The sequence below is a fragment of the Syzygium oleosum genome, unplaced genomic scaffold (genome assembly GCF_021117445.2).
Source record: "Syzygium oleosum isolate NSW1041296 unplaced genomic scaffold, Sole_v2.1 Sole_v2.04, whole genome shotgun sequence".
NCBI lineage: Eukaryota > Viridiplantae > Streptophyta > Magnoliopsida > Myrtales > Myrtaceae > Syzygium > Syzygium oleosum.
In genome coordinates, this window is record NW_026607488.1 from 11,429,636 (window position 1) to 11,447,621 (window position 17,986).

The 17,986-nt window shown below is 40.7% G+C and overlaps 1 protein-coding gene, 1 long non-coding RNA gene and 1 pseudogene across 2 annotated transcripts; 1 reads left to right on the top strand and 2 right to left on the bottom strand.

The window, feature by feature from the left end:
* Positions 1-5,044: 5,044 nt before the first annotated feature.
* On the top strand, positions 5,045-6,894 carry LOC115664631 (uncharacterized). The gene is made up of 5 exons (XM_056310944.1): positions 5,045-5,151; positions 5,257-5,411; positions 5,545-5,629; positions 5,875-5,994; positions 6,337-6,894. Exons 2-5 carry the CDS (start codon positions 5,335-5,337, stop codon positions 6,445-6,447), a joined length of 393 nt encoding a protein of 130 aa, XP_056166919.1. The 5' UTR covers positions 5,045-5,151; positions 5,257-5,334; the 3' UTR covers positions 6,448-6,894.
* Positions 6,895-7,783: 889 nt separating this feature from the next.
* Positions 7,784-8,445, bottom strand: LOC130138075 (uncharacterized). The gene is made up of 2 exons (XR_008816489.1): positions 8,364-8,445; positions 7,784-8,169 (listed from the first exon to the last, which is right to left on the bottom strand). It is a non-coding gene; the product is annotated as an uncharacterized LOC130138075 (long non-coding RNA).
* A 40-nt stretch (positions 8,446-8,485) lies between these two features.
* LOC115664630 (protein FAR-RED IMPAIRED RESPONSE 1-like) lies at positions 8,486-13,302 on the bottom strand (annotated as a pseudogene).
* Positions 13,303-17,986: the final 4,684 nt, after the last annotated feature.

The following is a 17,986-nucleotide window of genomic DNA, read 5'->3' on the forward strand; positions in this document are numbered from 1 at the left end:
TGTTCCAAAGTTGAGTTGGGGGTTGATGAGAGGAAGAGGCGGTTTGACTCCGTTCGTTTCACACAAAAATTGAAAGTTGGAAAACTATTTTCTTAATTCTTGGTAGTTTGTATGATTTGAGAAAATGAGAGTCAACGTGATGGGTTTTCGTTAGTAAAAGAAATCTATGCGTAAAAGATTTCCTTGGCAGTAAAAATGTTTTCTGGAAATTATCGAAAGTGGTCCTCGTAATATTGTCGGAGTTCAATTTTGGTCCCTATACTATGTTTTGTCGATAATTTAGTCCCTCAACTTATCTTCTGAGACAAATGAAGGACTGTTTTCCATGTTCCATCCAAACGTGGACGGAGTATGCCATGCTAGCGCCGAGAGTCACAAGTGGTGCTGATGTGGACTGATCGACAGAAAAGTAGCTGAGTCAGCGTCATCATGTAGAGAAAAAAAGCGGGGATAGCCACACGGTTGCGTCGCATGGTTCGATCCTGTGATGTGCGTTCGTTCAAAGGCCATTGAAGATCTTGGGGACAGGCTTGCGAAGTCATGGCGCAAGGGAGAGGGATGTGATTATGTTGATGGGTCATCACCATTGTCGTTCTCCTCTGTGTTTTGCCTGATCAAGACATTAACGACTCTATACCCACCTGGCTCTTTAGGATCCTTCAGGACAGTGTCATGCGAAATATGTTAAGTTTAAGGAAGTTTTCATACTGCCAAATCAATAATTATTGCATTATACTTTAAGGAAAGGTTCATCTGCTATAACAACCTATTAAATTCGAACACTTTATGTGAATAAGAACAAACGCATCGGTGGATTAAATTTAACATTGCGTTACAAACTCATTGAAAAATCAAAATTAATTACTTCAGTAGCAAGTGTGCAACCTCATTGTGATTAGGATTGGCCAATGTTATGTCTTTAACATGGCGTTTCTCCATTTGGACTTGAATATTCAACCCAACTAGGAAATTTACGCATCCTTTTCTTTTGGGAATCAAGCTTACTATGCTGGAGTGCGTGTCAAATTTCATAATTCCATGAAAAGAATATATATTAGTCAAAATCTAACTTAGCAACTGCAAGTTCGAGTCGATTGAAAGTTATAAGAGCGAATTGAGAATTAAAATAGAATAAGAAAAAAACAAAAAAAGAAGTCATTATCTGATGGTCGCAAAGTCAACTCACAAAACCCCAAAGACCTTGACTTCTTCACGCTTGAATTGCACACTCGTCGAGGACCTCAACTTCCCGATGGATGTGTACAAGTTCCATTCATACATGCATGCTGGTTTAAATAAAACCGCGAAATTTAGAGATTCGCATGAATAGAATATTTTGCTAGCCGGAAAATTACTGTCATGACATTTACAATCTAATCGCTTAAGTGTTAATACCTAAATTTTGATGACCTATTTAGATATTAATTACATAGAAAAGTAGAGATCGACCTCAATCCCAAAACAAAAGTATTAGTTAAATTACATATAAATATTAAGAGCATTTGCATTAATAGTTGGGGGCGCATGTAATTGCATTGAAGTTAATGGACTAAAGCAAAGATGGCATGAATTTAATCATACAAGCTAAGCCTGCCAGGAATGAAGTTCAGCCACACCTGGAATCTCTTCCTTATAATGGAAAATTCCACATGCTGTCCTAAATTAGGAAGTATTGGTTTATTGATCACAAGGTTTTTGGCCATATAAAAAACAATTGGCAAGATATTCATACATACACAGTTGAGCAATACTGTTGAGCAAGATATTCGCTATTGCGCTTCACTGGAGGATCGTCGCTGCGCCTTGCCTTTGCGTCGCTTTAGCCCTGCTCAATCACTGTTAAGCAATACCAAGCGTACCCCTCAGCCATACCGTGACCCGCTGCTGCAGCCGCAGAGATCCTAGTTTCCGGGTAAGTTCAGTCTTCCCGGTGCCATCCAGACCATGCTTGACCGCCGCAGCGGCACCACCAAGCTCAGCCTTTGCTGCTGCGCCAAACTCATACTGGGCGCTCCCTGTTTATCCGACGAAGCTCACCGTGCCGTTGCTGCTGTTAGCACTCGCTGCCCCTGTTCCGATCAAACATGAACAAAGATGCACGCACATCTCCTATTGATGATGTCAAACTACACATTATTCTAATATAGTACTGAGACAAGTTCAACAGAAAATGATTAACGGCAAAATCAAGACGTTAAAGTATTAAAAAGCAGTAGATGCAAATAATAGTTCCTTAAATTATTAGTTCAATGTAAGTGGACCAAAATCAGGTTTCGAATTAATATTGTTAAAATTTTTCTCGAGTTTGAGCCTGATAGACGAAGCCCAACCAGAGATTAATTATTAATCTCGTGAAAGAAACCGGACCCGTGACTTGTTGACCGAAATGTTACTTAGAGTCTGTTTCGTAACGTTTCTGTTTCTTTGTTTTTCTGTTCTTTTGTTCCCTGGAACAGAAAAAGAACAGAAATCCGTTTAGTAAAAATAATCTATTTTTTTTGTTTCTGGAACAAAAAAGTGTTCCTGAAATAGATTTGGAAAAGAAACAAGAAGTAAAAAAAATCTGCTTCTTGTTTGTGGAACAAGAAAAAAGAAACAATTTTTTTTTTAGGAATCCTCCAAAAACAAGAAACAATCCATCGGCCGCAATCCGCGCACCGCCGCCTCTTGCCGTCCTTTGCCGCCACCTACCGCTCGTCTTCCGCCGCTGCCCGTCAGCAACGCTCGCCTGCCTCCTCCCGCCCATTGGCCGCCTCTTGTCGTTGACCACTGTCCTCTGCCGCTCGACGCTTGTCGCCACCCGCCACCGGCCGCCGTCCTCCACCGCTGGCCGCCGTACTTGATCGCCCAACGTCGGCCGCCACCCGGCGCTGGCCGCCTCCCCTCGCCAACCACCCGACGCTAGCGATCACCCACCACCGGTCGCCGTCCTCCGCCGCCGCCGGCCACCCACCACCGGCCGCCATCCTCCGCCGCTGGCCATTGTGCTCCATCGCCCGACGCCGGCCACCACCCGGTGCCGGTTGCCGTCGGCCACCTCCCGCCCCTGGCCACCCGATGCCGGCGGTCACCCACCATCAGCCGCCATCCTTCGCCACCGGCCGCCGTGCTCCATTGACCGACGATGGCCACCCTCCGCTGCCAGCCACCTCCCGCCGCCGCCCCCCGCTGCCGTCATCGCCGCCCGACGCCACCGTGCTCCGCCGCTGATCGCTGTGCTCCACTGCCTCCCGCCGTTGATCGCTGTGCTCCACTGCCTCCGGCCGTCGGTCGCCATCCTCCGCCGCCGCCGACCACCGTCCTTCGCCCCCCACCGCCACCCGCCGTCCTCCGCCAGTAGCCCAGAAGGGAGAAACTCGTCCATGGAATAGAAATGGATCATTCGCGCCCTAAACGCGTTTCCATTCTTTTTCTATTCCAGGAATAGAAATTTTGTGCAGTTATTAAACGCTATTTTTTGCTCAGAAACTGTTCCAAGAAATAAAAATAGAAAAAACTATTTTTGATCAGAAATTATTTCTGGAAACAGAAACGTTGCTATGCAGACCCTTAGACTCTTCAAAAAAATATTGGGTGGTCCCGGACCGCCAAGTCAGCGTGGTCCCCGACCACTCATGAGGCGCCGCATGATCCACGTGGCGTGGGTGGGCTCGGCGGGCCAGGATACATTTTTTGCACAAAAAATTAATGTTTTTTCTCCTTTGCCCTGGACGCCTCCTTTGTACTAAGAACCTACACTCCCCTTTCCTGTCAAGTCTCTCCCCCCTCTCTCTCTCTCCATTAATGGCGGCCTCCTCCTTCTCTCTCCTTCTCTATCTCCTTAGCACTCCCCCTCTCTTCTCACTCACGAAGCCCACATTCTCTCTGTTTTTTAAAAAATCGCTCCTGCCCAAGAGCAAGCCGCTCGCCCGCCGGTCTTGACCTCCGCCGTCCCCTCCACCCGCCCAAGAGCAGCTGAATCCCGAACCTCTCACCACTATCGCCTCCGCTCCCGCCTGCCCAAGAAGAGCTAGGTCCCGAGCTTTGACCACTGTCGCTTTTGACCTCCACCGTCGCCTTCGCCGTCCCAAGAGCAAGCCGCCCGCCCGCTGGTCCCGACCTCCGCCATCGCCTCCGTCTGCCTAAGAGCAGCTGGGTCCCGAACCTCTTACCACCGTCGCCTCCAACCTCTGCCATCTCCTTCATCGCCCGAGAGCAACCCGCCCGCCCATCGGTCCCGAATAACCTGAAGCTGATGCATATCCCAAATTTGGTACAATGTGGTACATGCCACTTATGTGCTCGATCTCCAAACCACGAGTGGATGTCCTTGAAATTTTGCTACAAGGAGGTGCAAGTATTAGAAAGAGATTTTGCTTTTTGGGCCTTTTTTGTTTTTTTTTTGTTTTATTTTGCACCCTTTTTGTCTTCGATAAAGTGGTGACGGCTGCAACTGAGCTAAATTCGCTAGTGTTCTCTAAAGCCTCAAGTATAACAGGTTTTACCCTGCACATAATTTGGTTAAATCTTGTGGTCCTCTGTGCAGCGGAACTACTAGCCACGAACAAATTGTCAGAGTTGGCATGCTTGGCCTTGTATCTAATGTATGAGAAGAAGCAAGGGAAGAAGTCTTTCTGGTACCCTTACATAAGGGAGCTTGATCGTCAGCAAGGAAGGGGCCAGATGGCAGTGGAATCTCCGCTTTTGTGGGCAGAATCTGAACTTGATTACTTAACAGGCAGTCCAACAAAGGTACTACAATGCTATGTTTTGCAGTTGCTCTGTAATAAATGCTTTGACAACTACATCAAAGTTTATTTATTTGTTTTATGTTTCAAAAGCCTAAAACTCTACATTCTGTGCCGGAGCATTAGGCCGAAGTTCTTGAGAGGGCTGAAGGGATTAGAAGAGAATACCATGAGCTCGACACTGTTTGGTTTTATGGCTGGTTCTTTGTTTAAGGTAATAATTTTTGCTCTTATACTTTGTCCTGTCCGGTTCCTATCACCGTAATTTTCTTTTACGTACTTTTGCCGTAATTATGCTAGCTCGGTGAGTCTACTTATTTTGATTTTGCAGCAATACCCTTATGATATTCCGACTGAGGCCTTTCCTTTTGAGATTTTCAAGCAAGCCTTTGTGGCAATTCAATCTTGCGTGGTGCATTTGCAGGTGCTACTCTTCATACCTTTTGCATGGGGAAATAAGCACTGTTGCTTTCACTAGATAACTTACATTTTGTAGTTGTTTAATCAGATGACTCCTGTTTGATTTCAGAAAGTCAGTCTTGCACGAAGTTTTGCTTTAGTTCCTCTTGGTCCCCCATTGCTAGCATATAGAAGCAATTGCAAGGCAATGTTGACAGCTGTTGATGGTGCTGTTGAAGTTGTAGTTGATTGTGCATATAAGGCTGGAGAACCATTAGCTGTTTGGTATGAATTCTTCTCTTGATGAAGTTGGCTTTTCAGTGTAAAATCGAGGTCTTCCTTCTTTTCTTGTTGATCCTTAAGGCATCCTTGTTCTGCACTTCAATGCAATCTTAATGGTTGTTATATTTGGTCTTAGGTGTGGACCGCAGCCTAACTCAAGATTGCTTTTGAATTACGGTTTTCTTGATGAAGATAACTCTTATGATTGGTTCAGGGTTGAGGTAAAAGTGGCTGCTCTTTTCCGTGCCATTTCATCATATGCTTGTCAAACATTCTAATGTGCTTTCCTCCTTCTTGTCTGTTTAAGCTTCTTTGAATACTGAGGATCCTCAATATCAGGATAAAAGAATGGTTGCTCAACGGAACGGAAATCTTGCGAAACAAGTTTTTGATGTATGAAACTTTTTGCGGCAAATTAGTAGCTTGGATTTGCCTCTCATGAGTATTGTATTGCTTTGTTGTGCAGGTGTACGTCGGAAAGGAAAGGGAAGCTGTATTCGATATGCTTCCTTATTTGCGATTGGGCTATGTTTTAGATCCTTCGGATATGCAATCAGTCATTTCATCCCAAGGTCCAATCTGTCCGGTAAGTTTCATCCTTTGAAATTAATTTTAGTTTTGAAGTGCTCTCATGTTGTGGTTAATTCATATATCATTTATCTAGCATTTAGCTTATATAGTCTGAATAACAGATTAAATTATGGTGGATTACATGTTAGTTTTCGGCTACTTTTTTGGTTTTTCTAATTCTCGATGCATCTCCTAGAGTGACCTCATGTGCAGTTCACTGATACTACTCCATGTAATACTATTTGTATATCCAGAGAGAAGAGGGTTCGCTAATAATGTTTTGCTTTAGAAGCTTCGTCAGTCTTCTCATGTCATTTTGGCAAGAATTAATTTGTGAAATGTCAAATGTTTTCTTCAGGTGAGTCCTTACACAGAGAGGGCTGTCTTGGATCAACTAGTTGAATATTTCGAGTCACGTACTGCTAGCTATCCTACAACCTTGAGCGAATATGAGTCTTTGGTAATTTGACTCTACTGTACTCCATTTTATTTCTTCAACTGCTCCACATTTTGTGCAGGTACAGTGGGAAAGATGGGTATGGCTTTATAAAAAATGAGTTGAAGTGCAACCCCACCACAGCGGGTTTTGATCCAAGCCATAAGACAAGAGTGTGCACTGTGTTTTAGGTTTAAGGAAGACGTGCACTGGTTCCACGATGAAGAGAATCTTGCTAGGCCTCCCTTATTCCTTACTATTGTTAAGATGCTAACTAGTCTCCTGTCCCTGCCCCTTTCCTCATAGCAGGTCTTTTGTGTGACTTTCATGTGAAGTGTTCATCTTTTTATGAGGCAAGGAGATGTTATTTCGCAGGCAAAATTTGCTTTGTAAGTACTAGTGCCGGATATTTCCTTGCTGCCTTTTGTAAATGTAAGTGTACACATAGACGACTGATGGCAATTTAAACTTGCTCCTGTACTCGACCCTTTAAATTCCACAATTTTAAAGTACTTCATTTGCTATTTTCAACTTGAGTTATGAAAAAAATGGCTTACATCGTTTCTTCCCACAGAAGGGTTCCACAGGAAGGGCTAAAAGGAAATATTGATTGGGATACAATTGAAGATCACCTGATTCTTTTGAGGATTAAGAGTTTATTTGGAGTGTGGTCCGACTATTTTGGGGACGACCTTTGGAAGATCCAACATGAAATATGTTGAAGGAAATGCAAATGGCAATTGAAAGCAAATCGCCTCGAGAGCTTGTCATCCCGGAGCCTATAAATTATATAAGAACGAGATGAGTATAATCACATCAGTAACTCATATACTTAGGCTATTTTCAATTGCCGGCATAATGAGGATGGGATTTCTTTCTTTCGGTATGTTGTGAACCGGATATTGACATAAACCCACAGATGACTCGAATTTACAAGTTACTAAAGATAAAGTGTCCCAAATGTGACCGGTTGAATCAACCGGTAAACTCCCATAGCCACTCTCGCTTTTGGCTCAGGATACTGACCACCGTGATCTAGTGGCTACTGAATTCAGCTCTAGATCTCATGGGAGAGAGGGAGCCTGTGCCACTTAGGCCACCACCGCCAGATGATTGAGAGAGACAGAGAGATCATCGTCGATGACGTCATTTGAGACCATGGTGATGGCTGCTAGTGCCGCCATCATGCGGCTGTCTCCTACGACCTTGAGCTTCAACTTCTCCCTTTATTTTTTCAGTTTCCATATCCTTTCTAGGTAGGATTAACTCATGGACTAGTCCGGATTGATCAGATTCATAACAGGACGCTGAACATTTGGATAGGATAGTTTATATAGCCTTGGGCATCCGAGTCCTTTCTCCTTGAACATTTGTCAATGCTCTCCTCTATTCAATTCAATACAATCTACCACTTTTGCACAAAGATGTAAAAACTGCAGTTAAATAATTATATGCCTCGCTCAAGTAAAAAGATTGAAGAAAGAATATACTTGGACTATTTACCTGGCCTAGAGAAAATGTGTGTGAAAAAGAAGAAAAAAAATCTAAGCTAAGACAATGCTTCAAAGTGTCGACTTTATGCAACTTGCATCACAGTCTCAATTTGGTCCTCCACATGTCTCCAATGACCATCTTAGGTCGCGGATTATCTGGTCCTCGATCCCGTTGCCCCGATGTAAAGTACAGCCAGCCGTCCCAAAAGCCTGCGATTGCGGTTTTGACGCGGTAAGGAAGCTTCCCGATCACCATCCATTTCTGCCAGAAAGCATCACAGTCCACAAATGTATCACCATACAAGTGCAAAAGTAATAGAACATTAAGTACTACATTAGAATAGACTTCAAATGGCGAATTTTTTTCTGCTTTTCGTCGAACTTTGGATGGAAAAAGGTTTTTCACATACCTGCATCATCAATCTTTCATATTCAACGAGAGAGAAGAAATTGTACCAATGAATCCAAATCAAACCGAAAGACCTCCCCGACTAGTATCAACCTCTTGTTTATTGGATGCTTCTCTGTGGTACCTGCCTGCATCATTAATCTGGTTGCCATTACCTGCAATGGATCAGCTGCATCATGGCAACTTCATCGACTTAGAGGCCTCCTACTCGTGATAAAAAAGTGAAGATGGAAAAAGGCATATACACATAGAAAGAGCAAGTTGTATCTACTATCACTATGTCGTCCCCAAAGCTAAGGATCTTTGATATGCAGCGCTATCACCTGCGGAACATATAAATGCTATATTCCATTCTGCTATCTTTCGCCTTCCGACAAATTATGGTGCGACCGTGCATTTGTCTATGCCTTCAGAATCGTTCAATTCATTCATCCTAGAATGTTGAAAAAAATTTGATGGCCCTTGTACAAAGGTATAAATAATACATTGAGAAAAGGCGGTATGCTAAACAATGTGCCTGCATAAATATTATCTCAAATAATCCCACGTCAAAAAAAGTTAGGCAACTTGTACTTGACTCAAAATGTTTCCATGGGATCTATTATGGTACTCCAACATCTATCGACAAAAAACCATTATCAATAAGCATTAGAATAGTTTACTAAAATGAAACAACACTGGGATCTAAAATGATTTTCATAATAGGTATCTGACTAGTGAATGGGGAAAATCCATTTATAACCCCGGGCGACATGATATATGGTGGTTGCATCTATATAAAAAAACGACCTCATTAGTAGAATGTAACAAAATGCATCCACGGGATCTATTTTGCTACTCCAACATCTATAAACGATACACCACTAACAATAAACCTTAGAATTTGCAACAAATTTCAGCCAATATAGTAACCCAAACTTCTAAATACCTGACTAGTGAATGAGGAAAATCCATTCATAATCCCTATTAGCATAACGTATGGTGGTTGCATCTATATAAAAAAATGACCTCGTTAGTAGAATGTAACAAAATGCTTCCATGGGATCTATTTTGCTACACCAAAAGCTATAAACGATAAACCACTAACATGGCAAATCAGAATTTGCAACAAATTTCAGCCAACTTGATTATGGAGATTGAGATTTATTATAGGACCACCAATGTTGCTAGGACGCAAGGTATTTCGAGTCTAATTTGAATATCTTGAATAATCTGGTAAATGAGTCACATCCTCCGTTGCTTGGACAGCCAGCTCTACATTGTAAAATAAGCAATATATTAATTGCCATCATGTAGCATAAATATAAAAATAAACTAAATATATTAGCTAGAACTCTACATTGCTCAACTCACCTTGACTTTCTATAAGCATTGGGGGTATTTCTTTCTTAGATTTTTTCTTCTTTTTCTCACTCGAGCTTTTAAGCCTTCCATAAGTAGTTCCCTTTCCTTTCTTTCGAAAGGGGTCCAATATCGGCAACTCACGCAAAGAAGTCTCATCATTATCATCATCACTAGCATCATCTATCACAACGAGACTTGAGTTGTATGCTGAAATTTCAGCCACTGTTACATCCAAGTTCTTCTTCGCTATCCTCATAGAATTTTCATCTTGGGCTCCCAAACTCATCACTTCAAAAGAATTTCACATTAACGTGGAAAATCGATTAAATGTAGAAGGACCCGGTGACATTTCATGAGATTCATCATTCACACACCCTTGCTTTGCACCCTTACTCCATCTTTTCAATATATAGGAAGATGGAATGATTGAAACCGATCTGTTCCTATTCAACACGTGCAAAGCATGGCGACACAACCACACCTTTGATTCAAATGGTTTGCAGGTACAAGAAACTAAAATGTCAACAGGGTTAAATTTGACAACATGTTCACCTTCAATCCTGTAACATCTTCAATTTCAGTCCCTGGGAAATGGTTATGGTTTAAGTTTGATGGTTTTCCAATCAGAGCCAATTTTATTCTTGTTTTGGAAAACCCATATTCGGATACTTTGTACCCCTTTCATTTTGTTATTTTTGTGGAGACTTTTGTGATCCGAATTTCCAAACACTTCCTCGTAAATGTTTCTCCAAACATATTGAACTTTTACATACTGTAATTTTAGAATTTTTGGACTTGATATGAGTAGTACAATAGCCTAATTTCGGACTGTGTAAAACTGCCCAGAATGGGTATTTCTGTAATGTTCACACTTTCTCGATTTTCTACAAAATTTTCTAGGCTGAATTTGAACAAATTCCTTCACAAAAGTTGTTAAGAACTTATTTCTCTATAACATATATAAATTTTGGAATTTTTGGAGATGATTTGGATTCTGAAAAGAGCTTACTTTGAGAAGCAAAGATTCTGTTCTAGCGAACTGTTTTTAGTCTATCTTTGACCTACTAAAAGTTGTAATTATAGAAAGATCCAGATTTCGTGTTCTTCATGGAAAATGTTTGTTAAGCCTTGTTTATGACATATTCAAATTTGAGAATTTTTGGAGTCCATTTACTATGTTTTCAAGTCCGATTTCGTGAATAGTATAAAACTGTCCGATTTTGCCAGATTTCAAAGATTCATCAATTTCTATATGAAAACATTAGAATTTCAATTTGATGTCTTCTGGAAACAAAATCTATATATTCTGAGCTTTTAAATGAGAGATGTGTGGCCTCAATTAAAGGCTTGTATAAGAAGCTTCATGATGGTTAAGAACTTGGGGACCAAGTTTTGACTTGGAAGAGTCTAGAGAGTCAAGAACTTGGGAACCAAATTTTGACTTGGAAGAGTCTAGAGAATCAAGAATTTGGGGAGCAAGCTTTGACTCTTAAGCTTGGTGAACAAGTTAGTGATTTGCCTATAAATAGGCTTGGTTCCCCCTCTTAGTTTCCACACATCACCTCTTCTTTCTCTCATCTCTCACTCTCACGTCTCTCTCTCTCCCTCACCATCACACCAATCATCTCTCTCTCTCTCTCTCTCTCTCTCTCTCTCTCTCTCTCTCTCTCTCTCTCTCTCTCACACACACCATTTGTCGCTGCTAACCGCCGTAGACATTTTCTTGTGATTATAAGTGAGTGAATTCCCTAACACTTGGATAGGGTGGTGTGTTACGAGGTTGGAACGCGGCATGTAAGTGGATTCCCTAATCTCGGGATACGAAGTTATGATGCGTTGTTGGCTTGAGTTCTCACCCGAGCCTTTGTTGAGACTTGCGTGTTGTTGTTTGTCTCGATGTTGCACGCATCGCTTGTTACTATGCTTGATGTTCTCATCCATGCTTGTTGATTTATAAGAGGATAGGACGTGGTGTTACGAGTTTAGCTCGAGTAGTGACCGTGTCTGTGATGCTCGATGTTTGCATGAGTGCTTATTGTTTTGCTTTATAATCATAAGTTAAGGCACGTACGAGTCACGAAACGGGGTGTCGTATGGTCTCGTACTCATGTTGTGACATCACGAGACGAGTTTGGCTTGGTGCGGGTTTACATTGAGGTGTGTAGATCCAGGTCAAGTTCGGCTCCGAGCCGGCGCTCGGCATGGCTAACCGAACCACGTGCCTTCGACCGCGACCCGCATGTTAGGCGAATGTTCTAGAGATCATGATTACACAAGCACGACATGCCTTTGGGCTTGATTGCATGGACTAATGAAATCAAGATAATAAACCGGCTTGTGTGACCTATGATGTGTGATCACTAAATAAAAGAAGAAGACCGTCGTCACATAGCATTGGCAGCGATGCCTTGGTAAACTAGCGTCGGGATGCCCTAGTTGAGCTAGGATACCTTGGTTGAGCTCGGATGCCTAGGGTAAGCTAGCCCCAAGATGCCTCGGTTGAGCCGGGATGCCTTGGTTGAGCCAAGATGCCTAGCATGAAGCTGGATGCCTCGGTTGAGCAGGGATACCCTGGTTGAGCCAGAATGACGATAAATGAATCTTATATGTGTGCCGGTATGTGATAAATGAATTCTATATGTGTGTCGGTATGTGTATTTATTGATAAGCCGAATTTATGTGATCAGATAAAGGTGATTTTCATGTGAACATAGCAAGGGTAAGGTCAACGTTTTTGCTATTGATTTGCTATCGACATAAGGCAGGGAAAATATTTGTATGCGTTAGTACAACGGCGAAGCATCATCCTGCATGAGTATTAGTGAATTTACTCATTGAGACTCCCCAACTCATCCCACGTTGTTTTCATTTTCAGGTCCGTAAAATGGAGGATGACATAGAGAAGCTAGGATTAACCTCGGCCTTCGCTTATGATATGATTTGTACGTGGAACGGCCCATGAAAAAGGGGCTTGTAAAATACGTTTAAGTAAAATGACAATAATATGTCTTGCATGTTATGCTTTCCCTGATGTCCAGCTGTTATTATGGGAATTTGTTTATACACATCTTCGCATGTGCTTAATAATAAGATGAAAGAAACGGGATGACGACAAGCCTATAATGTCAAATTAATAACGCCGATGTAAGATAAGGACGTTACAAATCCCCTCACACATGACAGTGTAGTGAAAAATTACCCCATCAAAAGCTTCACTTGAAACACCTTCAGAGACACCTTAAAGAAATTCTTCTTGAAACCTTTGAAAAATGGTACGAGTATACACCGAAGTGGCATGCTTCAATTTCCTGTTATTGGAAATCCACAATTTAGGCATGCCATGAGATTTATAATCATCTTGACCTTCAATTTCTTTCATATGTTTCAATTGTTCTTCATAGTGGTGAACAAATTCTTTAAGAGTCAATGTCTTAGTCGACATTTTTTGGAAGACATTGTTAGTACTCTCGCTCCTTTGACTCTATCTTATTCCACAAGAAAAAATATCACGACCAAAAGTTGAACTCCATTTATGTCTAAGGTCGTATAACCTCTGAAGCCAATTGTTATTTTCAGTACCCACTCCTCTTCCATTTTCCTCCAAGTACATTCAAACTCATCCTCTGATTTGCACTTATGCATAAGTTTTGAGAAATATTTATCCTTGAACTCTGACTTGTGGTAAAGAAATGGAATGTTTTGATTGGCAATTTTCCCAATGTGCCACGTGCATAAATGGTGTTGAGTATCCGGAAATACCGTTCGAATGGCTTTTGCCATGGCTTGGTCTTGATTGGTGAAAATGGTTTTTGGAGCCTTATTTTCCATAAACTTCAAAAACACCTCAAATAACCAAATAAATGAATTTGCGGTCTCATCCAACAAAAATGCACAACCAAACAAAGTATTCTTCCAATGATGATTAATTCCAAAGAAAGGTGCACATATCATATTATACTTGTTAGTACGATATGTGGTATCAAAAATCACCACATCACCGAAACAATCATAATCAAATTTGGACAAACTATCTCTCCAAAATAGATTTGTCAATCTACCATCTTAATCTACCTATTGTGCATAGAAAAACATTGGATTTTGCATTTGCATGCAATGCAAATGATTCAGAAGACTTTGACAATCTCCCCCACTTATATGAGTCGATCTTTCACTCTGCAAAAATTTTTGACAATCGTGCAGGAGGAAGCCAAGATGAAACCCAAGTTTTGGCTTCCCCTTGCTTCATTTGCCAAGAACTTATATGCCATGGTCCCTCTAATACCAGCCTTAGCCATATCAACTAAAACATCCTTGCATGTATCGGAAATCATTCTTTCACATCTTATCAAGTGCCTTTGATGTTCAAGTACAAATCCAAGATTATGCTCGGGAATATACTCTATGACTTCATAAATACCATTCTCAACCTTAAATCTGATAAATGCAAGACAGCCACATCTAACTTCAAGTCTTTCATATTTTCTTTCTTGTTCGGACGAGTTGGCAGAATAACCCTCACAATTACACACAAAAGTGCGTCAAGTTATTTCTCCTTTGTCTTTTTTTCTAGTCTTAGACTTCCTCACTCCAAATCCTTTACCTATAGCATATGCTACATATTTATGATATGCTTCAAGTTCACTTGTAAAAACCATTCCTACCATAAACTCGAAATCTTTTTCCAAGTCACGAGTAACATGTACTATTTCATCTTTGCAAGCAAAGAACAAAAAGTATTTAATGTAGTGCTTTCACAAGCAAAATAACATCCAGCAAATATGTTTCACATAGTATGAGTTAAAGATTACCTCCTACTCAGCCATTGGATAACCTTACACTTGTGAATTAACTAACTAATCGCGAGCGAATCGGAGAGAGATGGAACCTAGGGCACTTGATAGTTCCTTGCACAGGGCCAACCTAGCACACCAAGTATTCCAGAGAAATGAGAAATCAAAACATAATGACCACATTTGAAGTAACAAATTATCCACAAGAAGAATTATAAGATGAGAATTTTTTGGAGACCAATCTATGTTTTCTCAAACCATTAACTAATGATCTAAAAGGAAGAAATAACAAAGCGGTGCTGCAACTAAGACCAAAAAAAATCTTGCAGAAACTTTTGGACCATGTAAAGCAAAGGAGACCTAAGCAACTTTTACAAGATTTTAACAAATTCTCCACCTAAAGTGTTATACATGACAATTCTTACAAAATCTTCACCTTTTTCTACTCATTGGAGGACATAAAAGAGAATAGGGCCATAACCCAAGCACACATAAACCACACAAGCATTGGTACTTTATAAACACTTAGCGGCTTATTAAATTTAAGAAAACCAGAATATACTGTACAACAAAACAAACACCAAAATACATGAATAGGGAAAAAACCACCAAAAACCCCAAACTTTGCCATCTGTGACACATTTACCCCGAACTTTTTTTTGTGACACCAAAAACCCAAACTTTGCTTTTTGTGACACATTTACCCCAATGTATTTAGTCTATGGGCATTTTCGTCTTTTTTGCTTTTTCTTTTTTTTTTTTTTTCCTTTTCGGCGAGGGGGGCCCTCGCCGGCGTGGAGCGAAGGCGACCCTCGCCAGATCCAGTGAGGGCGGCCCTCGCCGGCGTCGGGCGGCCCTGGCCAGATCGGGCGAGGGCGAACCTTGCCCGACGCCGGCGAGGGCCGCCCTCACTGGATCTGGCGAGGGTCGCCTTCGCTCCACGCCGGCGAGGGCCCCCCTCGCCGAAAAGGAAAAAAAAAAAAAAAGAAAAAGCAAAAAAGACGAAAATGCCCATAGACTAAATACATTGGGGTAAATGTGTCACAAAAAGCAAAGTTTGGGTTTTTGGTGTCACAAAAAAAGTTCGGGGTAAATGTGTCACAGATGGCAAAGTTTGGGGTTTTTGGTGGTTTTTTCCCTATTCATGTATTTTGGTGTTTGTTTTGTTGTACAGTATATTCTGGTTTTCTTAAATTTAATAAGCCGCTAAGTGTTTATAAAGTACCAATGCTTGTGTGGTTTATGTGTGCTTGGGTTATGGCCCTATTCTCTTTTATGTCCTCCAATGAGTAGAAAAAGGTGAAGATTTTGTAAGAATTGTCATGTATAACACTTTAGGTGGAGAATTTGTTAAAATCTTGTAAAAGTTGCTTAGGTCTCCTTTGCTTTACATGGTCCAAAAGTTTCTGCAAGATTTTTTTTGGTCTTAGTTGCAGCACCGCTTTGTTATTTCTTCCTTTTAGATCATTAGTTAATGGTTTGAGAAAACATAGATTGGTCTCCAAAAATTCTCATCTTATAATTCTTCTTGTGGATAATTTGTTACTTCAAATGTGGTCATTATGTTTTGATTTCTCATTTCTCTGGAATACTTGGTGTGCTAGGTTGGCCCTGTGCAAGGAACTATCAAGTGCCCTAGGTTCCATCTCTCTCCGATTCGCTCGCGATTAGTTAGTTAATTCACAAGTGTAAGGTTATCCAATGGCTGAGTAGGAGGTAATCTTTAACTCATACTATGTGAAACATATTTGCTGGATGTTATTTTGCTTGTGAAAGCACTACATTAAATACTTTTTGTTCTTTGCTTGCAGCATGAAATAGTACATGTTACTCGTGACTTGGAAAAAGATTTCGAGTTTATGGTAGGAATGGTTTTTACAAGTGAACTTGAAGCATATCATAAATATGTAGCATATGCTATAGGTAAAGGATTTGGAGTGAGGAAGTCTAAGACTAGAAAAAAAGACAAAGGAGAAATAACTTGACGCACTTTTGTGTGTAATTGTGAGGGTTATTCTGCCAACTCGTCCGAACAAGAAAGAAAATATGAAAGACTTGAAGTTAGATGTGGCTGTCTTGCATTTATCAGATTTAAGGTTGAGAATGGTATTTATGAAGTCATAGAGTATATTCCCGAGCATAATCTTGGATTTGTACTTGAACATCAAAGGCACTTGATAAGATGTGAAAGAATGATTTCCGATACATGCAAGGATGTTTTAGTTGATATGGCTAAGGCTGGTATTAGAGGGACCATGGCATATAAGTTCTTGGCAAATGAAGCAAGGGGAAGCCAAAACTTGGGTTTCATCTTGGCTTCCTCCTGCACGATTGTCAAAAATTTTTGCAGAGTGAAAGATCGACTCATATAAGTGGGGGAGATTGTCAAAGTCTTCTGAATCATTTGCATTGCATGCAAATGCAAAATCCAATGTTTTTCTATGCACAATAGGTAGATTAAGATGGTAGATTGACAAATCTATTTTGGAGAGATAGTTTGTCCAAATTTGATTATGATTGTTTCGGTGATGTGGTGATTTTTGATACCACATATCGTACTAACAAGTATAATATGATATGTGCACCTTTCTTTGGAATTAATCATCATTGGAAGAATACTTTGTTTGGTTGTGCATTTTTGTTGGATGAGACCGCAAATTCATTTATTTGGTTATTTGAGGTGTTTTTGAAGTTTATGGAAAATAAGGCTCCAAAAACCATTTTCACCAATCAAGACCAAGCCATGGCAAAAGCCATTCGAACGGTATTTCCGGATACTCAACACCATTTATGCACGTGGCACATTGGGAAAATTGCCAATCAAAACATTCCATTTCTTTACCACAAGTCAGAGTTCAAGGATAAATATTTCTCAAAACTTATGCATAAGTGCAAATCAGAGGATGAGTTTGAATGTACTTGGAGGAAAATGGAAGAGGAGTGGGTACTGAAAATAACAATTGGCTTCAGAGGTTATACGACCTTAGACATAAATGGAGTTCAACTTTTGGTCGTGATATTTTTTCTTGTGGAATAAGATAGAGTCAAAGGAGCGAGAGTACTAACAATGTCTTCCAAAAAATGTCGACTAAGACATTGACTCTTAAAGAATTTGTTCACCACTATGAAGAACAATTGAAACATATGAAAGAAATTGAAGGTCAAGATGATTATAAATCTCATGGCATGCCTAAATTGTGGATTTCCAATAACAGGAAATTGAAGCATGCCACTTCGGTGTATACTCGTACCATTTTTCAAAGGTTTCAAGAAGAATTTCTTTAAGGTGTCTCTGAAGGTGTTTCAAGTGAAGCTTTTGATGGGGTAATTTTTCACTACACTGTCATGTGTGAGGGGATTTGTAACGTCCTTATCTTACATCGGCGTTATTAATTTGACATTATAGGCTTGTCGTCATCCCGTTTCTTTCATCTTATTATTAAGCACATGCGAAGATGTGTATAAACAAATTCCCATAATAACAGCTGGACATCAGGGAAAGCATAACATGCAAGACATATTATTGTCATTTTACT

Coding starts and splice junctions, on each gene's coding strand:
- LOC115664631 (XM_056310944.1), top strand. CDS start 5,335: ATGTTGACAGCTGTTGATGGTGCTGTTGAAGTTGTAGTTGATTGTGCA. Junction 5,630..5,874: donor ATGATTGGTTCAGGGTTGAG/GTAAAAGTGGCT, acceptor TTTGTTGTGCAG/GTGTACGTCGGAAAGGAAAG. Junction 5,995..6,336: donor CCCAAGGTCCAATCTGTCCG/GTAAGTTTCATC, acceptor TGTTTTCTTCAG/GTGAGTCCTTACACAGAGAG.